Here is a 24,588-nt window from a genome sequence, read left to right on the forward strand (position 1 = left end):
AGAAGGGATTAAATCATTGCAAATTAATTTTTTAAAGCGACTCCAGTCAGGAGGGCCGGGGGGGGGGGGGGGGGAGTGGGGAGCCGTTTTCAGTTTTCTTTCCATCCTTGCTGGAGCCTCAGTAAAGCATGCAGACACTGTCTAGCTGTGCATGGAGGCCACTCATTCCCCTGAAGTGGGGGGTGAGGGGAGTGCTAAAAGCTTTGTCAGGCGTCTGTGAGAGCGGTAATCTACCACCAGAAAGCTGCTAGGCGCACAGGTCTGAAGAGCCCCGGGAGGGAGAAATTCACTGAGGACAGAAACTATAAAAAAATGAAAGTAAGAGTTGGCCCTCTAAGCCTGATTCCTCCTTTCCAGCCTGGAATTTAAATGAACCGCAGATTACCTGGGCTGCTATGTGTGGCTCGGAGGCCTGACTCTGGGTCCTGTCTGTCCAAGATGTGGGGGAGGAGGGCGGTTAATGTGGCCCTGTACCCCGGCCCTCCGGGGGACCCCACCTTCTCCCAGAGTGGGATTTGAAGGAAGCCAAGCCTCCCACAGCTGGGACACACAAATGAGGGTAGGCTGGTCTGAGCTCAGAGGAAAAGACACTCACCTGTCCCCAGGCCCCCTCACCGCCACCCCCCCCCCCCAGTCTCTTCGCTTCCCAAGGGCCAGCCTTGGCACTTCAGCGGGCTATCTGTGCCAGGCCTCTCCCTGCCCTCTTCCTCACCAAGCCTGCTGGTTTCTTTTCATTTGTTTCTGTGGATAGCAAATGGGGTGTGGAGCCCAGGACCCAGGCCAGGGAAAGGGAAAGAAAAATTTCTGCCATCTGGGTGCCTGATCTGGCTGAGCAGCTCCCGTTTTTCTGGGAAAATTCTACTCATCCTTTATTTGATTTGCCTACGAACACCCTGAGACTCAGCTCCTGCCCTCCTGTCACTTACAACCAATGGGAGGAGTCAAACGTTAACCCAGTAATGCCATAAAAATGTCCCTGGAAGGAGGGGTTCCCAGGCTATGAGAGTGCATCATAGGGGAAGTGTCGAGTCAGGGGAGATCAGGGAAGGCCTCTTGGAGGAGGTGACTGATGATGAGGCATTAACCCTTCTGACTCACGTCACCTCTGCAGAGGAGCCTTTCCTGATGGCCACTCAAGGTTGCCTCCTGTCCCCATTCCTTTCCTGATTCTTGTTCACCATCTGTTTCCCTGCATTAGTCTGGAAGTCCCCAAGAGGTCAGAGGTCTGCCCTGTTCGCCACTGAATTGCCTGTGCTTGGGACATAGTAGATGTTTGATGACTACTTGTTGGTCAAAAAAAAAAAAAAGTAAACAACATGTGCAAAGGACCTGTGGTAGGAGGAATCACAGAGACACAGCAGGGTATGGGGGTCAGAACGGGGTGGGGGGGGGTGCAGTGGAAAGCACAGAGAGTAGTGGGAGATGAGACAGAGCTACCCCCAAGAACCACCCTGGACCGACCAGCATCTCCTCCAGACTCTGGGCCCCCTTCTGCTCTTCCCCGGTGGCAGAGACTGGGGTTGGGTGTCTTCCTTCTCCTCTGAAGGAGTGTCACAGGGATGCCCTGCCCGACTTGATCTGCGCCAGACAGCGCTCCCCTGGGGTCGAGGCAAGTGAGCACTCACATCACCTGCCCGATACTCCGCCTCTCACCATTGCCTTCCTTCCTCCATTCAGTCCCTTGCGTGAACCTGTGGGGTCACCCGGAGCCCCTGAGAGGCAGTGGGAGGCAGATCCAGGGCCTCCCTACACCCCACCCCCAGGTTTCTTCTGTACCCCAGCACCAGCAGCCCGGTACCCTTTCTCCTCCCTAAGGCAGAAGTGGAAGGAGAGAAGGAGCAGGGCTCCGGGCTTGGACAAGACGGGTTTGTGTCCCCTAGGCTGATGACCAGCCTGCGTCTGGACACCAGGCCGGCCTCTGCCCTTCAGATTCCTCCCAGGCGACAAGCAGATGCCCCAAGCTCCCGCGGAGACAGAACAGGTGTGCCCAAGAGGCTCGAAATCAATCCCTGGTTTTCCTCTAGGGCTCGGTTCAGTCACTCCTGAGGCTACGGTCCAGGGTTCCCCCGAGGGCGCCTCGAGCCAGGGGAAGCGGCTGAGACCCACGGCGGTGACGGAGGTTGCGGGGGGTGGGAGGGTCCCTGCCCCAGCGCGAACCCTCCCCTGCGCCGCCGGCGCCGCACGCTCTGGCAAACTTTCTGCGTCTGCCACCCGCCCGCGTCCACACCTGCTCGTGGTTCTGCGGCGCGTGTCCACGGCCTCACCTGCCCCCGGGTCGCTGGCTCAGTCACAGTCCAAGTCTCCAGTCTCACTCGCCAAGAGTTAGGAGGACCATCAACCCCAGCCTTAGGGATCAGTATCGACGACCTCGGGATTTCGGGGTGGAGGACGCCTCAGCCGGCTCCCCCGCTCTCGTTCACACCACTTCGGCAGTCCCCCCAGGTCACTGGACACGTCTCAGCTAAGGGGGCCGCGTCCACCTCGCCTCAGAGACACCGCAGCTCTAGGGGTCGCGCCCACACTGCTCAAGGCGCACGAGACCCTCCAGAGCGCGCACCTGCACGCAGACCCCCGCGAAAGACAGCGGTTCAGCGTCAGAGGTGAGCCCGGATCTCCTCCCGATGCCCTCCACGCCCGGACCAGCCGGGGGGCTTACCTTGCCCGCGCCCTCACGCTCCCGTCCAGGCGATACCGGCTCTTTCATACATTGCGCAATATTGTCGATGGTGAAAGAACATGTTATAAATCCTCTCCCGGTCACTTGGCAGCTCCCCACCCTCCCGCCTTTCTTCTTTTTTCGGCGTTTAAAACAATACTCGGCCCCAGCAGCCGGCCGCTGGCCCGGGGACTCCCGGGCAGGCCCCGCTGGCCGCGGCGGGGCGGGCCTTGGGCGTGGTCTGGGCGGGGCCCGGCGCCATGGGGGCGGGGGCGGGCGGGGTGGGGCGGGGCCGGGCGGGGTGGGGCGGGGCACCCGGGCTCTGGCCACACTCCCCGGGGAAGCCTCTGCCGGCGACTAGAGCTCCTGTTCCGGCTTCTGATTGGTCGGCCGGTCCGGCGATGCTGACGCCTGATTGGTTAAGGCAAAGAAGAGCAGAGGGTTACAGGGATCCATTCTTTGACTTTTTTTTCCTGTAGCCGCCACTACTCTTTTGGGTCCTCCTGAGATTTGTAGCCTTTTCCTCACTGCTTCTGTACACTCTGCAGTTAACACTTAACTATCTCGAAGGTAATGCTTTTCTTTGTCCTTTTCTACCAAATAGGCCACTCGATGCGAAGAACTGACTTACTGGAAAAGATCTTGATGCTAGGAAAGATTGAAGGCTGGAGGAGAAGGGGACGACAGAGGATGAGATGGTTGTATGGCATCACCAACTCGATGGACGTGAATTTGAGCAAGCTCCGGGAGTTGGCGATGGACAGGGAGGCCTGGCTGCTGCACTCCATCGGATCGCAAAGAATCGGACACGACTGAGAGACTGAACTGACCAAATCGGTAGTACCTTGAAGTCAGGACACCGGGTTTGTGATGCTCACCACTGTATCCCCAGGACCTGGTACTCTGGAGGTGCTCCAAATGTGTTTGTTGATTGAATTCATGGAAAATGTACATATAAGTTTCTAGAGCTATTGTTAAGGCTGGGAACATCCCTAGAAGAGGGTATAACAGCGTGGCGCAGTGGAAACATGCTGGGCCCATAACCCAGAGGTTGATGGATCAAAACCGTCCTCTGCTAGCCCCCAGCTTGGGCTTCCTTTGTAGCTCAGTTGGTAAAGTATCTGCCTGCAAGGCAGGAGACCAGGGTTCGATCCCTGGTTCAAGAAGATCCCCTGGAGAAGGAAATGGCAACCCATTCCAGTATTCTTGCTTGGAGAATCCCATGGACAGAGGAACCTGGCAGACCATGGGGTTGCAAGAGTTGGACTGACTTAGCGACTAAACCACCAGAACGGGGAGACTGAGGCGCTGAGAAACGCTGTCACTTGGGATGTGCTTACATCAGTGGACTTCAGATCCCTACACAGCGAATCCGCATGAGGTGTCCAGGCCTGTTTCCCATCTGTCAAAAGAGAGTGTTGGGTTAGAGCCGAACATGGGTTAGAGGATGAATTGTTTCTGTGAGCAGATTATACTGTGCTGCTGTGCTTGGCAGTAAGAATGAGACAGCTCGGCCTTCATGTTAAAATCCTGGTTGCCTGCTGTCCCCTCTCCCTCCCTTACCACCCCTCCCCTCTAATCACAGGGGAAGTAAAAAGCACTCTGTTCAAACCAGGGGTACCTTGCCCACTTCTGAGGGTCTGGGGCCATGTAGGAGGAGTTTCTTGGGGGGGCCCCGGGGTTCTCATTAAGCAAACTGACTTGAGCAGGCATGCTGTTCTGGGGGAAGAGCAATTCTTGGGAACACCCTGCTTCCCAAGAGAGTCATTTTGATTGCGGGGTGGTCTCTGATATAAGGCGGGGAGAGGGCTTCCCCTAACAATGGAGGATGTAGGAGCTGCTCCTGGAGTTGGGTGTGCTAGGATTAGAATTACCATGCATGTGTGCTCAGTCATGTCTGACTCTTTGTGACCCCACCGACTGTAGCCCACCAGGCTCCTCTGTCCATGGGATTTCTGAGGCAAGAATACTGGAGTGGGTTGCCATTTCCTCCTCCAGGGGATCTTCACGACCCAGGGATTGAACCCGCATCTCCTGTATCTCCTGCATGGACAGGCAGATTCTTTACCACTGAGCCACCGGGGGGGCGGGGGCGTTAATCGATCAAATAAAGGCTGAGACCCTCAGCAGCCAGGTTCAGGTTTGCAGAGGAGCCAGCTTGGTGGCACAGCAAGTTCTCCCTGAGTCTCTGTCTTCATATGGATTTCTTGTAAGGATGCCAGTCATTGGATTCAGGGCCTACTCTAATCCAGTATGACCTCATCTTAATGTCATCACATCTGAAAAGACCCTATTTCCAAATCAGGTTACATTCACAGGTACTGGCGTTTAGGGTTTCAAACCTATCTTTGAGGGGACACAATTCAACCTGCAAGGCCCAGTGAGGAAGGACCATTCTGGTCAGGCAGGAACAGCAAGAGCAGGGACCCTGAGGCTGCCCGGGGCAGATTACCTTCCTGGCTACCCACTGCTCTTTGGGGCTTATCTCTGGCTCATCTCAGTTCCTGATACCTGGCAGCTGCCTAAACAGAGCCAGGAGGGAGCTGATCCCCTGAATATCAAGCCTTTCCTTCCAGCAGACCCTGCTCAGCCTGGGACCCTGAGGAGAGCCCAGCCTGCCTTCCCTTCTCCTGCCTGCTTGGTTTCCACCCCCACCCGCATCCCACATGCAAGACCGACAAGGACAATAAAAGCTGTTTCCCAAGCAGGTGGTGATTAATTGCCAAGTTAATTAAAGAGGCAGTAATTACTCTTGGGTTTCAGAGGAAGGAGTGATATTTTAGACAGGGGTGGGTGGTCAGCCTTCAGGTCTCCCTGAAGCGGTGGGGCTGGAAGATAGAATGTGAAAAGGCAGGAAGGAGAAACAAACAAACAAAACATTTTAAAAAACAAGTAACATTTAAAAGCTTCAGGCATAGCTGTATAGTTTTATTTGACAGAATCAGGTGGTGGGCTTTATATTAAGCCTGTCTCAGTACTTTTCCATCTTTGAAATATTTCATTAACAACAACCCCCCAAAAAGGCAAGGGGAGGTTAAATATTTCCAAACTTCAGTTTTGGATTTATAAATGGCCTCAAATACCATGACCTCACTTCACACAATGGAGAGGACCTTAAAATTATGTGTAAATCAAACCACGTTTGCCAACCCAGTACATCTTAACGCCAGTGATGCTCTATCTTCATTTCTGATTGATTTTTCCCTGGCAGAGGTGCAAAGTCCTTTGCTTTAAGTGTCAGGCTGTCTCTGTCAAGTAGCTAATGACCTATAGAGCACTTAAAACGTACTGGAGGAGATGCTGTTTGGAGGCACCCTGTGGCGTACCCTCTCCTATTGTCAGTAATCACCCCTCTTTTATTTGCTCTTATTGGCTTGGAATTTGCTCTCAGGTTTCCCCAAAGTGAAGCCCACCAGGAAAGGTCCCATTCCACAGGGACCCAGATGAGTGCTGGGTTGGCATCCAGGGGCAGCAGGCGAGGAGGAGAAGTGTCAGTTTCTTGCGAGTCCTTCTTCATGGGTGCCCTGGTCATCCTCTGAGGGCACCTTCTTGGATTACTTCATTCCTCCTGCCGCTGTGGCCACCCCAGCCTTCCCAGTTTCTCCCCATCGTCTGTCTTCAGCCTCAGCCTGTCTCCTGACCCCTTGTGTCGGCTGCCTTTGGAACACCTCCCCCTGGTGGCCACCTGTATTTCTCCCCGCATTGCTGCTCCGCTCTTGTTCTGCCTGAAATGCAGGAGATCCAGGTTCGATCCCTGGGTCGGGAAGATCCCCTGGAGAAGGAAACAGCAACCCACTCCAGTATTCTTGCTTGGAGAATTCTATGGACAGAGGATCCTGGCGGGCTGCAGCCCATGGGGTTGCCCAGAGTCAGACACGACTGAGCGACTCACAATTGCACTTTCACTGGTTCTGTTTACTGACACCAGCCTCTGTCCACTGGATGGGGGTATGGGCATCAGTCAACCAGCAGGTCATCAGGTCTCGTTGCCCCCCTCCCCACCCTCCACAAAGTGGCTCTCAAGTCTGGTTCCCTGTCCCAGTCTCTATCTCCTTGGTCTCAGTCCCAACCCCAAAGCTTTTACCCATCTCAGCAGCCTCCAAATGGAACAGGCCACCCTCCCCAAAGTCTCTCAGTCGAACACAGTCACCTGTGGGGGATTTTGCTCTCCTGTTCCCCAACCTCCGTGGGCTCCTCAGGCTTCAGCCTGATATCCAAGCCCGTCACAACCTGGGCCTGGCGTCGTTTCTCGGCTCCCATCAGTGCTTCACCGTTCCTGCTATCTCACTCCTTCTGTCTTCAGGTCTTTGCTCATGATGTTCTCTGGCTGGAGCACCCTCATCCTTCAAGGGCACCTCTTCCAGGAAGCCTTCTTTAGTTTGCTCAGGATCTCATAGCCCTTCCCGTGATGTGTTTTCCCTGGAGTTCCGCTGTCTGCCTGCCTTGTCACTCATTCAGGGACATTTACCGAGTGTCCACTGGGAGAGGAGTTGTTGGGAGCACCAGCTTTGTTATCAGTCAGACCCAGGTTCAAATCTGGCTTTGCCCCTTGCCAGTGAGTGACCCTCTCTGAGCCTCAGTCTCCTCCTCTGCCGTGCCCTAGAGCTGGGGCCTGTCCTTGGGCAACTGGAGGGTGATCCCACCTGACAGGTCAGTGCTGGGAGTGAGAGGAGCGGCTCAGGCTGGGGTGAGCAGAGAGGCTGTGGCCGCGGCAACCTCCAGGGTCAGAGCCGTGAGGAGTCATCACAGGGAACACACAGCGGGTGTGAGCGCCCGACTGGGGGCCTGGGAGGCTGAATCAGCTCTTCCAGGAGGAAAAGGGCATCCGACTCCTACGGTTGCCATAACTAATTGCCCCAAACCTGGTAGCTCAAAGCAGTGTATACTTCTCCTTTTATACTTCTGGAATCCAGAAATCCAAAATCGACTTCAGTAGGCTGGAACCAAAGCGTCTGCAGGGCCATGCCCCTTTCAGAGGCTTTGAAGAGAATCTATTTTATTGCCCTTTCCAGCTTCTAGGGCTGCATTCCTTGGCTCACGGCACCTACGTCCGTCTTCAAAGCCAGGAAGGTGACATCGCTAAATCTCTGTCTCTCCTTCCACCATCACACTGGCTTCTGCCTTCTGTCTGTAAACTCCTTTTGCATCTCTCTTATAAAGACACTTGTGAGTGTAATAATCCAGAATAATCTCACCATTTGAAAATCCTTAATTATAAGCGCAAAGTCTTTGCCATGTTAGTATTCATGGATTCCAGGGATTCGGAAGTGGACATTTTAAGGGGAACCATTATTCAGCCTACCATCCAAGGCAACTGAGCAAAAAGGTTCCGATCACAGGCTCTGAAGCTACTTTGGGGCTTGAACTCTGCAACACCATGTGCCAACTGTCTGGCTTTGGGCAAGTTGCTACCGCTCTCTGATGTTCAGTTTCCTCGTCTATGAAATGGGAACAGTGCCTGAAAGAAAAGTGAAGGCGTTAGCTGCTCACTCGTGTCTGACTCTTTGTGACTCCATGGACTGCAGTCCACTAGGCTTCTCTGTCCATGGGATTCTCCAGGCAAGAATACGGGAGTGGGTTGCCATTCCCTTCTCCAGGGGATCTTCCCAGCCCAGGGATTGAACCTGGGTCTCCCACATTGCAGGCAGATTCTTTACCTTCTGAGCCACCAGGGAAGCCCAGTGCCTAGCTCCAGGCAAGAATTCAGTAGGTGTTTAAGGAACATCCACTGGGTTGAGGGAGCTGCATGTGCCAGGGCCTGCAGGTTAAGAGAGGCCCCAGAGGACTTCCCTGGTGGTCCAGTGGCTAAAACTCCATGCCCCCAATGCAGGGGGGCCCAGATTCAATCCCTGATCAGGGAACAAGATCCCACATGCTGCAGCTAAAGATCCTGCATACCGCAACGAAGATTGAAGACCCTGAATGCTGCAACTAAGACCTGATGTAGCCAAATAAATAAATATTTTAAAGACGAGAGAGTGGAAGACTCCAGAAGGACCCTACTATAGAAAGAAGGGAAGATGAGCAGGAAAGTGGACAAGGAAGGGCAGGCTGGGGCAGAGGGGTGAGGGTGGAGCCAGACCAGGTCCCAGGGAGGAGTACGTGAATGTGTGTGCCTGCAAGGCAGTTTTAGGGGAGCATCGTAAAGCTCTCTTTAGTCTCCAACTCTGGGCTTGAACCCAGGGAGAAGGCAACAGCATCCTACAGCACTGAGATGTCAGGTATGAGCTCTGGCCTAGGGGCCAGACCAACCTGGGGTCAACTCCTCAGCCCCTGCAAGCTTTCTCATCTGATCCAGGAAGGCTGGGATGACCCACAGTATAGGCTGAGGCGGGGGAGCTCGGGGCTTGCTTTGCATCACCGTGGTTACCAGTTTTATTTCTGGACCTGGTCACTTGTCTCCAGAGTCTCCTTCCCCTGGGGACTCAACTGCACAGACTTGTCCTAACAGACCCCAGGAGCCAGAAGCAACCTTGCCCTGTCCACCCCCCCACACACAATGCAACCCCCTCCCATAGGAAGCAGGAGATTGTGGGGCTGCTGGAGCAAGTGGGGGGCATTTGAGGCTGGATCCTGACTCATTCCCAGGAAGCCAGAGTAGGGGGTCTTGAAAGGCCTGAGCCCTCAGAGCCTTTCTTACCCACCCAGACACTGACAGAGTGACTGTGAGCCAACCTAGACACTAGTGTTCCCATCCTTCTCTCCCCACTGGGCTCAGTCCCTGCCCATTGCTTGGAAGGTCCCGGGCCCCACGTGGTCAGAGTTGTCTGGCCTAAACTAGAGGCAGCAGAGGAAGTGTATCGCTGAGCTGGCCGAGGCATCCCCTGGCAAGGATAGAGGCTTCTAGGGTGAATTATCAGAACCACCCTACCAGGGTTCACGGCCCCTGCCGCGTGCTCCACAGGCCCGCATCAGCATCATCGATTGATTAGAGCTTCTGACAGCCTCCGCGGCCGGGAGGTGGGGTGAGGGGCCGCTGCTGGCCTATCTGATGTGTCCGGCCTTTGCCTCCAGCAGTCCAGCTCAGAGCTTGCCTCTTCCCATCAGACAAAAGAGGGCTGCCTTTCCAACACCTGCACTTTCATTGCCCTGCCCTTCCTGGGTATGGAGGCAGCTACCTGTCTTTCCCAGTTTTCACGTATGTAACATGGGTCATGTACTAATTACAAGTGCTGGAAATTGGAGGGAAAAAATCATTCTCCCTTTTCCAGCAAGAACCAGCCCTAGGGCTTCCCTCGTGGCTGAGTGCATAAGAATCCAGCTGCCCACGTGAGAGGCACAGTTTCCGTCCCTGGTCTGGGAAGTTCCTACATGCTGCAGGGCAGCTAACCCTGTGCTCTAGGGGTCAGAAGCCACAAACCGCTGAAACCTACCTGCTCTAGAGGCCACGCTCCTCAGCAGGAGAATGAGGAGCACCACAACTGGAGAGCGGCCCCTGCTCCCTGCAGCTACAGAAAAGCCTGCACGGCAGTGAAGACCCAGCATGGCCAAAAAAAATAAACAATTTTTTTTTTCTTTTAAAGAAGAGCCAGCTCTAAATCACCAGCAGAGCAAAATTTGCATTTATTCTTTAAACAAATTGCTCTTAGGCTCTTGAGTCAGACAGAAAGAGAGACAAGTGAAAGTCGCGTAGTCAGGTCCGACTCTTTGCAACCCCATGGACTGTCCATGGAATTCTCCAGGCCAGAATACCGGAGTGGGTAGCCTTTCCCTTCTCCAGGGGATCTTCCCAACCCAGGGATTGAACCCAGTAAGGGGTTTGCCATATTCAGGAAGCTCAAGCCTCCTGGGGATGTGTGTGAACCGATTCAATGCAAGGAGGTCAGAGCAGTCAGAGAGATGAAGAAACTGCTTGGAGGGGGAGGACGTGTTAGGGAAGGCTTCCTGGAAGAGGTGGCATTTGAGCAGGAACTCCAGTCTAGGATCAGAGGTGGGAAGTTCGGCACTAGGGGTAGCAGCAGCTGTGATTGGCGCATGGAAAGCAGTTGGGGTGATTTTGGACCAGTGAGAGCTGGTCAGAAAGGAGGCTGATGGACTCCATGGGGACAGAACTGTCTGTCTCGTATTCCAGGACCAGGACGGGCTCTGGCACATAGTCAGAGCTGGACAAATGTCAAAGAAATGAAGGAGTCGTAAGAGCTGAAGGGTCAAGCCCCCCACCTGTGGACAGCGGAAGGCACTATGAGCTTTTTCCAGGTTATAAGACAGGGCTCCACCTTCATCCTTTCTCATGTGGATGTCCATTTCTCCTAGCACTGTTAATTGAAAAAGCTGTTCTTCCCATTGAATTATCTTGGCCTGTTTATTGAAATGAATTGACCATAAATGTAAAGCACTGCAGGGTTTTTGAGAGGGGAGTGGCATGGTCAGATCTGTGCTATGGGAAGATCAATTTGATGGCAGAGACTGGTCAGGGCTGGAAAGAGGAGGGGTGAAGACTCTACAGGTGGGCTCAAGGGAGGGAGGGAGGGGGAACTGGAGAGAAAGGCAGTTCCCAGATCAGCTGGGGTGGGGGGGACCCTGGTGGGGAGCCAGGTACAGAGATCTGCCGGAATGTAGCATTCACGGGGGAATCAGGATGGGGGTGAGGGGATGACAGAGAAAAAGCCTGGGCTCCTCAGCCTCTCAAAATTCACAAAGTGCTAAAATTAAATCCTCTCCAGATATAGCCACTGTGAGTGAGTTTTCAGGTAACGAGAGGATTGCAAGTGCAAAACAATGCCAATTACAGCAGCATTACCCCAGATTAGAAGGCTTCCACGAGGCAGCTCATACCTCCAGGAAGGCTGTGCCTGGACATTTCCAGGGGAGATTTGGGATCAAAGCATGCAGGCCGCCTGAAGCCAGGCCCCACATTGGGTACCGGCTGCTGAACAGACCTGGCCTCATCTCCGTACTGACCTGCCTTCGTTTCCCCAAGGAAATAGAGCACGGAGGGACAGGAGGACACTGCCGTATCCCCACAGTTCTGAGCAATATTCTCAAGGAAATTTGTCCCTTCATGGGCACCCCCCAGCCCTGGGGGCACAGAGTCCCTCCTTGGCTCTTTTCTGCTTCCCCCGCTGCCCACTCCCCTGCACACAGGAGCCAGCCCAGCACTGCCCTTCTGTGCTAAGTGACCTTTAGCCAGGCAGCTGCTCTGAACCCTAGCTTCTGCTTCTGTAAAATGGGGAGACAAGCCCCCTCCCTTTGTGGCGTGTTTTCAGGATTAAATGAGATATTGTAGATAAAGCGCCTGAGCAGTGGAAGTCAGGACAACCTCCACGCATGGAGATTTGGCAGTGTCTGTTAAAATAGTTAATGTCCACGCCTTGGGCCTGAGCAATTTCTTCCCAACATTTCCCATGGAGAAAGTTTTGCAGATACATCCGAGGGTGATCCCTGCAATGCCTCCTGTGAGATTGGAAAATCATAAACAACTGGAAAGGGCATTAATCGGGGCCTGATTGAATTAGGATCCATCAGTACTGCAGACCCCTTCGCTGTAATTAAAGAGGCTGGCAGCTCCTACGCGCTGTCACGTAGGACAGATCCCCGCCACGTGGGGCTGCTCAAACAAAGCGGGAGCAAACAACACCTACAGCTGATCCCGTTTCAGCTTCTCGGAACCCCACACAAGCGCTATATATTTTATGTTCGTATACACGCATCTGTGCATGTGGATGCCATAAACACAGCCTGGAAGAAGAGAATATGACCAAATGACCCAGTGGTTACTTCCAGGGAGAGGACTGGGTGGAGGTTTGGGAGGTGGCAAGAACAACAAAGAGAATTCACTTGGCTGGAGTCTAAGTGTTTCACTGCAGTATATGCATGTGTCCTCTGAGGAGATACACACACAAAACACCCACCGGCACCAAGTGCAGACAGTCGTGATGGTTAACCTGACCCACGCTAACCTTGGGCTTCCCAGCTGGCTCAGCCTAAAAGAATCCACCTGCCGATGCAAGAGCCGCCAGGGACTCGGGTTCAATCCCCGGGTTGGGAAGACCACCTGGAGGAGGAAATGGCAATCCACTCCAGTATTCTTGCCTGGAAAATCCCTTGGACAGAGGAGGAGCCTGGTGGACTACGGTCCATGGGGTTGCAAAAGAGCCAGACAGGACTGAGCACATAACCAAAGAGGCCTGACCCACGCGTCACCAAGGCTCAGAGGCCACAATTCTGAATGTAGGTCAAGGGAGGCACCCTGGGAAGGAAGGTGTCTCAGCGCCTCCCACCAATGTCCCCAGCTCTCAGAGTCTGGGTTCTGTCTGGGGAAGCCCCTCAGGCGGGCAAATGATATCCCCTGGCGGGCTGGAGAAAGGATGCTGTCAGCCTGGCTGGACCAAGGCCATAGCCCACCCCTCCCTGTTGAGCGGTCTGCCAAGAAAACTATTGAACGACATAAAAATCCATCCTGGAAATCCCAGAGGCATCCTTGGAATGGAGTGTGGCCTTTAAATTAGAATGTAGTAGGGGGTGGGGGGGAAAGGCAGATTTGCCTGTAGCTTGATTTCAGGTGAGTGAGGGCTGGTAGCCAAAAGGCAACAGCTGTGCCTGGTTGCGGCCCCCGCACCAAGGTCCCGCCCCCAGAACCAAGGTCCTGCCGCTTGCTCTGAAGGAGACCCCAGCCCCACCAAGGTTCCCAGTGTAACCAGCACGGGTTCCCATGGAAACCCTGCTTTGCAGACTCCTTTGGAAGTCATTCCCCAGGAGGGGAATGCACTTCTCACACCCACTTTGTGTTCCTGGGCTTCGTTTCCAGGAGTGCTTGTCTTTAAGCGCTGCGAGGAACAGGAGCCGAAGGAGGGCTGGAGGCTGAAAGCGACCCAGAGGGGCAGCACCGACCATTTCTAAGCCACTACCCTGGAGAGGCCATGGAGGCCGAGGGTGTCGGCGGTACTGAGAGGTTTCAGACGCCCAGAGGTGCCAAAGAGGGTGGCAGGGCTGTGACCTAGAGACGGCAGGAAATCCCGGGTCAGAGCTGGGGTGCTTCAGGCAGAGGGCCAGCCGCTGAGGCCCTGGCACGCGTCCGCCCACCGTCTGTGCAGGGGCTCGGGGCTCGGGGTTCGGTCCAGGCAGCAGGAGGCAGTGCCCGCGGCCGCCTTCAGGGGCTGCCAGGGGCTTCTACTACCAGCTCTAGGCCCCGGGGTCCACCCTCAGGACAGCTGCCATCCACCCTTCTGGTCTGAGGCTCCCCTTTAGGTGGGCTCACTGTGGTTCTTCAGCTCCTTCCCTCGGGCATCCTCCTTGCTGGGTAAGAGCCTCCCTCCCTCTCTGGCCCCTCTCGAGACCTCTCCCGGGCCCGGCACACACACACGTCTCCAGTTGCCTTGTCCCCCTTCTCAAGGCCCCTCCTGGTCCTGGAATCTCACACACACACAGACACACAGACACACACACACACAGACACACACACGTCTCCGTTTGCCTTGTCCCCCTTCTCAAGGCCCCTCCTGGTCCTGGAATCACTCACACACACACACACACACACACACACACACACATCTCCGTTTCCCTTGTCTCCACTCCCAGGTCCTCCCTGTAGGGGAACCAAAGAGGGGGTCCCCACCCCCGGGGAGACCCGCCCCTGCACTGCGCAGCGGCAGCCTGTTTTTCCTGAAGGCTGAAACAAGGAAACACACCCGCTGAGCCTCCGCAGAGCAGGGAGCTCCCCATCTGTCCGCTCTGAGCAGCGCCCGATGTCCTGATTGTCCCTGAAGCCGGGGCTCGGGTGGATGTGGCTGCTCGGAGCTGGAGCTGGGGTTCTAGAGAGGCCGGCGGGCACCCAGCCCAGGCTACCCCTGAAGGCGGCTCCTCCCTCCTGTTCTCCACGCACTCAGCGTCCACTCAAGCCTGCCCTCCGGGAGCTCAGGTCCAGGCCCCGCGGCCCCTCCTCCCGCCCACGGCCACCTGTGCCCCCTGCCCCCTGCCGTCATCTGCCATCCCTCACCCCTGCCCCACCTATCTCCGCAGTCCTGGCTCAGTCCTGGGGGCCGGAGGATGGGGGGCTTGGTCTTCCTGGCCCCAAGTAGGGGGTCTCAGAACCTTCTCTTCTGAGCGTGCCCCCCTCCCCCTCCCTGCCTCTCTCCTTGCTCACTGAAGCCCCCAGCGAGCACCCAGCTTGGCCACCACTGACGTTTGTGTCCACAAGAAGGGTAACAGGGGGCTCCCCTGGTGGTCCAGTGGCTACGACTCTGATCTCTCAATGCTAGGGCCCTGGGTTTGATCCCTGGTTGGGGAACTAGATCCCACATGCCACAATGAAGACCCTGTGCAGCCAAATAAATAAATAAAAATAAATATTTTTTTTTAAAAAGAAAAAGGGTGACAGGTTGGTCCCTGAGGGTCTCACAGCCTGCACGGAAGAGCTGGGATTTTGTTCCAGGTGAGGTGGGGACCGTGGAAGGTTTTGAGCCCGAGGAGGGTCAAGGTCCCACATACGTCTCACCAGGATCCTTCAGCTGCCTCGTGGACAGGGCACCGCGGGGGCCTGGGCCAGGGCGGGGGGTCGCCGTCCCTCCTGGCTCCCCGCACTATCCCCGGGGCCACGTGGAAAAGGTAGATTGCCAGCCTGCGGGTCTGGGGTCCAGGGGCTGCGGATGCCCCAGGGCCTGGCCAGGCAGCCTCCTCCTGCTCTCGCTGGTTTTGCCTTTTCCGGGAGCAGCTCCGCGGCCCCGTGGGCAATGTGTCTGCCTCACCCCGACCCCAGCCCTGGCCTCTGCGTCGGGCCATGGGAGTCAGGAGACTAAACGGCAGCTTTGCTCCAGGCAGTTTTCCCCTTTAAGCAGTTCATTAAACCGCCTTCTCGGGTGGGGGGGGGGGGCGAACAGGGGCCTCTGCGTCCCCACCCCCACCGCAGCCCGTAATCCAGTTCAGAGCTCTTCTTGCTGTGCTCGGAGGCTGGGCCTGGAACCGAGCTGGGAAGCTGTGGGCTGGCCTGTGAACCCAAGAGGGGGTTCTGTGAGCCCAGGGGGGTTGTCCTGTGAATCCAGGGGGCGTTCTGTGAGCCCAGGGGGGTTGTCCTGTGAATCCAGGGGGCGTCCTGTGAGCCCAGGGGGGTTGTCCTGTGAATCCAGGGGGCGTCCTGTGAGCCCAGGGGGGTTGTCCTGTGAGCCCAGGGGGGTTGTCCTGTGAGCCCAGGGGGGTTGTCCTGTGAATCCAGGGGGGTTGTCCTGTGAGCCCAGGGGGGTTGTCCTGTGAATCCAGGGGGGTTGTCCTGTGAGCCCAGGGGGGTCGTCCTGTGAGCCCAGGGGGGTCGTCCTGTGAGCCCAGGGGGGTTGTCCTGTGAGCCCAGGGGGGTTGTCCTGTGAATCCAGGGGGCGTCCTGTGAGCCCAGGAGGGTTGTCCTGTGAGCCCAGGGAGGTTGTCCTGTGAGCCCAGGGGGGTTGTCCTGTGAATCCAGGGGGCGTCCTGTGAGCCCAGGGGGGTTGTCCTGTGAACCCAGGGGGGTTGTCCTGTGAACCCAGGGGGCGTCCTGTGAGCCCGGGGTGGGGGGTCCTATGAGCCCAGGGTTCCCAAGAGCCTAGGAGGGGTCCTGTGAATCCAGGGAGTCCTGTGAGCCCGGGGTGGTCCCTTGAGCCCATGGGGGGTCCTGTGAGCCCAGGGTGGTCCCATGAGCCCAGCGGGCTCCTGTGAGCCCAGGGGCTTGTCCTGTGAACCTGGGGTGGGGGGGTACTGTGAGCCCAGGGGGTTCCTGTGAGCCCAGTGGGCCCTGTGAGCCCAGGGGGGGTCCCGTGAGCCTGGGGGGAGGTCCCATGAGCCTGGGGGCGGGGATCCAGTGAGCCCACGGGGGGTCCTGTGAACACAGGGGGTTCCTGTGAGCCTGGGGAGACCCCATAAGTCCAGGGGCAGGGTCCCATGAGTCCGGGGGGGCTCCTGTGAACCCAGGGGCATCCCATGAGCCCAGGAGGTGGGTCCCATGAGCCCATGGGGTTCCTGTGAGCTCAGGAGGGTCCTGTGAGCCCAGGGGGTTCCTGTGAGCTGGGGAGGCCCCATGAGCCCGGGAGGGGGGTCCTGTGAGCCCAGAGGGGGGGTCCTGTGAGCCTGGGGTGGGGGGTCCCTGCTGCCCTAGCAGAGGGGCTAGGGCTTCTTCCGGACATCAGTCTATGGCCCTGGCCCCGCTCCCCCAGCCCTTCTATCCCTGCAGGGCCTGGGCCGGGTCAGGTACTGACCTGCTGAGCGGACGGTGTTGCCCACAGCTACCCTCCCGGGCAGGCTGGGGTTTGGGCGCCCAAGCCCCTGAGGGACCTCTGGGGCCGCCCTGGGTGTGGGGAGGGAGGACGAGCAAGCGGGGGAGGTGAGGAGGGGATGGGGAGAGCAGGGGAGGAGGGCACTCCTGGTGCTCCCCAGCCTCAGCCCTGGTCTGCCCGTGAGATGGGGTGCTGCGGGCGCTGCTGAAGGTGAAACGAGGGGTAACAGGAGCACACACTCGGGCAGCAGAAAGGTCTCAGGATCAGACACTGAGGAGGCACGGGCCTGAGCTTCTGCCACACAAAGGGACCCCTCTGCGCTCCCCGGGGAGAGCCCCAGGAACCAAGCTGTGCAGCTAGGCCGGGATGGACAGGGGCGGCCTCGGGCAGCTGGGCAAGCCGGGAAGGGACTGGTCTGCCCCGATCCCCAGGGGGTAGGGCTGGGGCCTAAGGCAGATGAAGAGGAGGAGGAGGGTGGGGTAGGGACAGGCCAGGTGGAGGGGGGCTCCGGGGAACCCGGCTGCAGGGTGGACGGAGGCACCGCTGAGGCCCTGGGGGTGGGGAGCTTTGAGGAGGGGGGCGTTGGGAGGCAGCAGTTGGCACGCTGAGTGTCGGGGGCAGGCTGAAGGGGAAACAACCTCGGGGGCCTCGTGGGGGGAGGCAGAGAGCGTCAGTCTGTCCGGCACCCGTCTTGCCAGCACCCCCTCCTCCCCTGCCCCCTGATGCCCAGATCTCCCTCCTCACTTGCGTGTGCCCTGACCCTCTCAGCCCCAGGCCCCCAGACCGACGACCAGCCCCTGGGCCTCCAGGTCGGTCTCCCAGCCCAGCCTCCGCATGGTTCATTCTTGCCCACACCCTGTATCTCCCACGCCAGCCCCCCGGTTCCACTTTGCACGGCTGCTTTGTCTTTGGCCTAACCAGGCAGGGGGCGAGGGGTGGGGGGCATTTGTATAGTTGCTCTTTTATTCATCTACTTGGCGATGTGTGTGCACACAGTACCGACAAGTGTCCCCTTTGGAACCTCCTGGCGGCTCAGGCTGGTACAAGACAGCCCGTGCGTCCCTACAGGGTGAGGAGGGCCCCAGGGATGGGAGGTGTCCAAGAGAGCCCTTGGAGACGGAGGGAGTGCCCACCTGCAGAGGGAACAGCTTGGGCCAAAGCCAGGAGACATGGCACGCTTGAGGGGTGTGATAGGCTGCGGAACAGGGTGGGGGCCAGCCTCTTAAATGTGGGGGCGAGGTGGTGGGAAGCCCTGGAGTCTCACTTCCGGATTGATCAAGTGCTTGGGAGGGAGCGGCTGCCCCAGGGCCTCTGATCCAGGGCAAGACAGAGCTCATCCTAGAGATTTTCATAGACTAGGTTAAATTCACCGTCACCCTCAAATTTTTGCTGTTTCTCCTGGAAAGAAAAAAAATAAAGAAAGAAATGGTAGGTAGGGGAAAGATAAATTTGCACTAATTTAGTTTTAGGCAAAGGCAGACAAATAGATGACCGGGAGCCCTGTCCTTGTCCCCAAGCCCACCTCAACAGCCTCCTCTCCCGTCCCCCCACCCCACGCCTGCTCTCTGCCCTCCAGCCCCACGGGCCTCTTCTTTCCTGCCTTGGGCCTCCCCAGATGCTCTTCTCTCCTCTTGGGGTGCTCCCAGGACCCTATCTGTTCCCCGATGACCTCCTCCTCACTCTGCAGAGCTCAGCTCAGCATGCCAAGAGCCCCCTCCTCAACTCTAGGCTAGTCCCTCCCCAAAGCCCACCGTTCACAGATGTTTCTGTGTGTCTGTAAGGATCCATGACCCTGCTCCTGCAGACCCAAGGATGCTGGGGAACTGGGACAGGTCTAGTTGTCCTGGTCAGGATCTCAGGGCCTGGCATACAGTGGTCAATCCCTGGGGCGGCCCACGGATCCTTGGGTCCCAGGGTGGGGAAGCCTTGCCTCCAGTCACAGCCTAGTTCAGAGATGGCTGTAGAAAGAGCTTTGAGAATAGGAGATTCAACAGTCAGCCTATGCCAGGGGGCCCAAGCACCTGTCCCCCTCACTTCCAGAAGGTTCTCCCCAGGTGCCCAGCCACAGTTCTTGAGCCCCTTGCACTTCATGGTGTCCAGAGCTCTGGTATAGACGCTACTTAACTTGGAACTCATTTGAATTCATGGGCAGTTGGTTTTGCAGGAAAGTGTCATGCACCCACTTGACAGATGAGCAAACTGAGATTTAAGAGAGACTCATGATCGAGGGATGTACCTTAGCCCCCTTCATGATAACAAAGCCCTGTCCAGACCGGCCCCGGCTGCCGCCAGCACTGTCTCCAGCCACTTTCAGCCTGGGGATAGCGAGAAGCCTCACACCCCTGCCTGAATGACCGGCGTAGACACTCTACTGTGCCCAGCGGCGGTTACGCTTGCTCCCTTGCACAGGCCTACTGGGTCGCAGTACAACCTGTGATCCTCATGGCAAGTCTAGGAGGTGAATGCTCTCAGGGTCCTCAGTTTACAGATGTGGGCACACAGGTTAGCCGCTTGGCCAGGGCGGCAGAGCTGGAAAGGGGTGGTGCCGGGCTGGGGGTAATCCCACCAGGCCTCCTAAGCACCAGGCCCGCCGCCTCGGGCGAGGGCTCTGCTTCAGCAGCGGGTGGCTCACCCCCCGCCCCCGGCACATGGCAGGCACTTCCCAGATGAGGGGCAGGACACACGGAAGGAGAAGAGGAGCCAGGCTCGCTGCCCCAACCCCGCGTACCTGGGAGAGCAGGCCTTGGGAGGTGGGCGGGCTGCCGGCTTCATTCTGGATGCAGTCGTAGACCTCGGACTCGCGGTGCTGTAGGTCCTGCAGGAGACCCGTGAGGTCGGGGGACGCCCACGGCGCCCAGTCTCACTCCTCTCGGTCACACGGCCGCACCTTCGCACCCACCGTTCCCTCTTGGGGCCGTCTCACCCCCCCCTTTGTACAGTGCCACTCCTCTGGGTGCCCCCTGCCACCCTCTCCCGCCGCCTCAAGCCTCTCATGGAGCTTGTGCTCAGCCTGGCGGGCTCTCCAGGCCTCCAGTTCACGGGCAAGAGGAAGGGCCCAGGCCCATACCTGCTGTCCCTGCCTGTCGCTAGGGCCTCGGGCAGCTGGCAGCCAGCAGTCCCCCAACGTGACTCCCATGGCCAAGGCTCCAATAGTATGTTCTGTGGACATCCCGCCCCACTCCCTGGACCAAAGCCTGGCCCCTGGGAGGGTGCCACCCATCCCTCCAGCCCTCTAGTTCTCCCCTGACCCCTCCCCCCGGCCTGTGCTCACAGAGGACCTAGGCTCACACTGGAATCACACCCCTCTCCCGCAGAGGTGCCTGATCTGTCTCTCGGTCACCGTGGCTGTGGTGGGGACCCTTGGAGAACAGCCCTGAATGAGCTGTGGTGAGGGGCTCCTCGCTCCCCCGGGTGTGTGTCTTAGGGCCACACTGACTCTCGGTCCAGCTCTGAACAGCCTGACCAGAGGCCTCAGGATGGTATTCATAGAAAGACACTATTTCTTGTTTGAAATCAGACAAGATTAGGCTCAACTCTCAGCTCTGACACCTGCCAGCCACAGGCAACTGGGAGCCTCCCTGTGCCTCAGTTTCCTCATCTGTAAAATGGGAATAACTATGTCCCTCTTGCAGGCTCGGTGGATGATTCAATGAGATATTGTGCACAAAGGGCCCAGCATAGGGTCGAGTGAGTCACACGTGCTTAATAACGACTGAATGACCGTCAAGGGAGGCTTGGGGCCTCCCTCTCCTCTCCGCAGTCACAGCCTAGACCCTCGCTCAGACCCTGATGGGCACCAGGGTGGAAGCTGCTCCTTGGGGCTTGTTGGAGCAGAGCCACCAACAGCCTATGCAAGAGGCAGGAACCTCTCCTTCCCACGTGTACATGTCATATGCATGCCGGCTCGTTGCCAAGGAGGTGGTTTCCCTGGCAACAGGCAAGCAGGGGTTGCTGAGGAAGGCTGGAGAGACAGGTGGTACTCTGAGGCAAGAGAAGGGAGGGGAGGTAAGGAGGGGTGGGAGGAGGCTCTGAAGCAGCAGGGCATGAAAACCTGTGTAATAAACCATTTGGCACTTGGGAGACCCTCACTTCAAGGGCATCACACACAGGGATGGCAAGGCTGCCCTATGGACCTCCGAGTCAGAAAGAGGGAGGGTCTTGGAAGAGGGGCTTCCGACCTGCCTGTGGGAGCAGGGAGGAGCCCCAATTCCAGTGAAAGGCATCTTCTGAGACCTGCTCTGGCCTGTTGGGCTCTCACGCTTGCCCAAAGCACCAGCCACCCCCGGTAAGCCTGACACACGGGGTGTGGATTTCCCCAGCTGCCCTGTGCCCCCCACCCCAGTCCTGGATCTCCGAAGATCTGACAGCCGCCCTCCCACCAAGCTGGATGTTCCTGGTCACAGAGAGAAGCAAGAAAAAGGGCCTCTTTGCTGACATGTGGGCAGAAGACCAGATCTCGGGCCCCCCAGAGGGTCCCCTTCTCCCTCAGGTCGAGTGTCCATGGGCCGCCCACCACTTATTAGCCCAGAGATGCCTGGAGCTGTCTCAGGTCACACAGCCCCTCCTGCCCTCCGTGCTGTGTGCTCGCTCCCACCGGCCTGGGCACGCGGCTAAGTGATTTCCAAGCCAGAGAAGAGCATCCTGACCCGGGGGCCCCGCAGGCCTCTGACCCAACCTGGCGGTGGCCAGGCTGTGGGCGGGAGCAGCTGCGGGGCTGAGGACAGGGCGGCTGCAGAAGCTGCTGCCAATTAGCAGCTGCTGAGTGAAGCCTTTGACAAGCCCTGACCTGCTGGGCTGCATCTGCATGCCGGCTGGGACCTGCATCACTAGGCTGTGAAATGCAGGCAACCTTGTCAACAGGATGCCTTCTTGGCCTTCCGGGGAGGGGGTGATGGGGGCCGCCTCCCTCCGCGGGGAGAGGGCCAGGCCTCTGAACCGGCTGCTGGCTGGGCTGGGCTGATGCTGTGCTTTTAGCGCTGGCCTGGACGCTGGGAGGCGCCACGCTGCTTTGCGCTGAGGCTGGGCCGGGCTGGGCCACTTGTCTGGGATCCAGGCCCCCTGAGCGCTTTGCCTCCTGCCGCCCTGTATGCACAGTGTGCTGAGCTGAGTGGTCATCAGCCCTGGCAGAGGGGTCAAGTCAGCACCGAGGCCTTTGTCCTGGTGGGCTGAGCTCAGAAGTCAGCGGCCCTGGACCAAGACCTAATCTGAGGGTCCTGGACATTGATTCCCCCAGTAATACCCACAACTGTCACCAAGAAAACACAAGAGCTGTGTCTCATGGACACCTGAGATTTGCCTGATGCCCTCTGGGGGCTTCCCTTGTGGCTCAGCTGGTAAAGAATCTGCCTGCAACGCGGGAGACCTGGGTTCGATCCCTGGGTTGGGAAAACTCCTTGGAGAAGGGAAAGGCTACCCACTCTGGTATTCTGCCCTGGAGAATTCCATGGACTGTAAAGTCCATGGGGTTGCAAAGAGTCGGACACGACTGAGCAACTTTCACTCACTTCACTCCGGGGGCAGATCTGGGAGCCCTGTTCAGCAAAAAGCGATACTCAGGAGGGACAGAGCACTTCTGCTCTAGGTCAGGATCCTGGCATATCTGAAGCAAATGGTCCACGGCGCTAACAGAAGTCCGGGAAGGCAGGACTGGGCTAGGCCTCCAGTGAAGGCCTCACGCGCCAGCCGAGGAGCTGGCAGTGAGGAGTCACTGGAGGTTTCTGGGTGGGAAGCGACGGCATCAGGGGTGTGCTGGAAAGGCCCCTCTTCCTGCCAGGAGGAGTGGGAGGGCTGGAGGCTGAGCGCGAGAATGAGGGCGCTGGGCCAGGCGAAAGCTGGAGCAGCGCTGAGGGGAGGCATCCAGATGCCCCTGGGGAATGTGCAACTACAACGCTGATGCCCCACATTCGTCATGGAGTGCCCACTCTGCCTAGCATGGAGCCCCCCAGGGAACCCTAGGCACCCAGGAGCTAAGAGCAGGCCTCCACTCAGCTGGCTGCTGAGTGCCTGCTACGTGCTGGGCCCTGGGGCCCCAGACAGACCACAGTCGGAAAGTAAACAGTGGCCGTAAGGGCCACGGAGAGACCTGGTAAAGGAAGGCAGGGAGGCTGGGTCACAGCGGGGGTTGGGGGGTGAGGAGGTCAGAAAGGCCTCCCTGCAAAGGTGCCCCCGAGCGGAGAGATGGGAGTGAGGGAGGGGCCCCACGGACAGCTCCAGACAGAACCCCGCAGCGGGGGGCGCACACACAGCCAACACCAAGGCCCCACCACAGGGTGGAGCGGGGACAAGCCTGGCATGTCTGGAGAACAGCAAGGAGACCAGCGTGCCGGAAGCAAGTGAGTGCCCCGGCAGGACGGCCTGTGGGCAGAGCTCTCCAAGAAGAGTCAGGGCTCCAGTGCCCATGCTGAGTGAGGCAGAAGTCCACCTCACTAGACGGTCGTGAGAACGTGATCCGCAGACCTCCAGCGCTAGGGACCATCAGCACCAACCCAGGGCCCCGGCTGCTGGGCTATGAGACCCACATGTGCACAGAGGCCACACCCCTGTGGGCTGCCCCCAGCCAATGGCGGAGCCCGGCAGGGATGCCATCCCTGCCTCTCCCGCCCTGGGAAACCCCCAGACCCCTCTGACCCGGCTCCCAGGGGCCTTACTGAAGCTTCCCTAGACTGTGCGGAGGTCAGCACGTCCTCTCTGCCTTCCTTCACCCTTTTCTTTACTCGGAACCAGATCAGCATCAGTCGGACAGCTCTCCCAGTCGTTTCCGTTTGCTCTCACAGGTGGTTCCCGGAATACCACTATCACACATGTACTCCTGCCTTGGTGCCTGCTTCTCAGAGGACCGAGGCTCACCAAGGGCTCAGAGCAGAGCTGGATGGGACCTATGTTTGGAGGGGGTGACTCCGCTGCTGCTGATTGGAGCACAGACGGTGGGGCTAGGGTAATAACGGGTCGGCTGATTAGAAACCAATTGCAGGGGGACTTCCCTGGTGGTCCAGTGGTTAAGACTCCACGTTCCCAATGCAGGGGCCCGGGTTCAGTCCCTGGACAGGGAATTAGATGCCACAGCTAAGACTTGACACAGCCAAATACAAGAAAGAGAGAGAGAGAGAGAAAGGAAGGAAAGAAGAAAGAAAGAGAAGTCAAGTGGAGGCCTCCAGGCAAGAAATGGTGGTGATTCCCACCAGCATCAGCCCTGGAGGGGTGAGAAGATTCAGATTCCAGATATGTTTGAAGTTGAGTTGTGCTGATAGACCTGATAGGAGCAGTGATAGAAGGAGAGAAGCTTCAAAAGGTTTAGCCTGAGCAACAGGAAGGCTGGAGCAACCATTCCCTGCATGAGGACGACTGTGGGAAGAGGCAGTTCCATAGGTGAAGAACCGGAGACTGGTCTGAGAGAGAAGCTGATGAGGGGTCCAAAGAGAGCTGGTTCCGGTGTTCAGAGGAGGTGTCTGGGCTGGACACAGAAATGAGGGAGCTGTCAGAGTGCAGACGATCTCAAAAGGCTGAGGCTGCATGAAATCACCCAGGGAGGGGCGAGAAAGGGCTCCAGGCCTGGATTCCAACGTTTAGAGGTCAGGATTCCTCTGGATTCCTCTGGTGAAGGAGGCTGAGGATGTACGGCCGTGAGTCAGAGAGGCATCATGGGAGGGTGGAATGTTCTGGAAGCAAGTAGACAAAGCGTGTCCAGGAGGAGGGAGTGCTCGCTGGCCTCAGATACTGTGGTTCACCAAGGAAGAGGAGGACCCAACGGACCACTGGGTT

At 57.8% G+C, this 24,588-nt stretch overlaps 2 protein-coding genes across 4 annotated transcripts in view; both read right to left on the reverse strand.

Annotated features, from left to right (window-relative positions):
* The window catches only part of TCF20 (transcription factor 20), a 188,542-nt gene extending 185,672 nt beyond the window's left edge, over positions 1-2,870 (reverse strand). For all 3 annotated transcript variants that reach the window (XM_065944963.1, XM_065944954.1, XM_065944944.1), the window contains exon 1: positions 2,657-2,870. In XM_065944963.1, coding sequence (XP_065801035.1) covers positions 2,657-2,704 — 48 coding nt within the window. In that variant the 5' untranslated portion in view covers positions 2,705-2,870. The remainder of the gene's footprint in view (positions 1-2,656) is intronic.
* A 14,906-nt stretch (positions 2,871-17,776) lies between these two features.
* Positions 17,777-24,588, reverse strand: part of NFAM1 (NFAT activating protein with ITAM motif 1) — a 35,750-nt gene continuing 28,938 nt past the window's right edge. Inside the window, exons 5-6 of the mRNA XM_065924077.1 lie at positions 19,559-19,645; positions 17,777-18,228 (exon numbers count right to left, since the gene is read on the reverse strand). Of these exons, the coding sequence (XP_065780149.1) occupies positions 18,169-18,228; positions 19,559-19,645 (147 nt within the window). The 3' untranslated portion in view covers positions 17,777-18,168. The remainder of the gene's footprint in view (positions 18,229-19,558; positions 19,646-24,588) is intronic.

The sequence above is a fragment of the Muntiacus reevesi genome, chromosome 1, assembly GCF_963930625.1.
Source record: "Muntiacus reevesi chromosome 1, mMunRee1.1, whole genome shotgun sequence".
NCBI classification, from domain to species: Eukaryota; Metazoa; Chordata; class Mammalia; order Artiodactyla; family Cervidae; genus Muntiacus; species Muntiacus reevesi.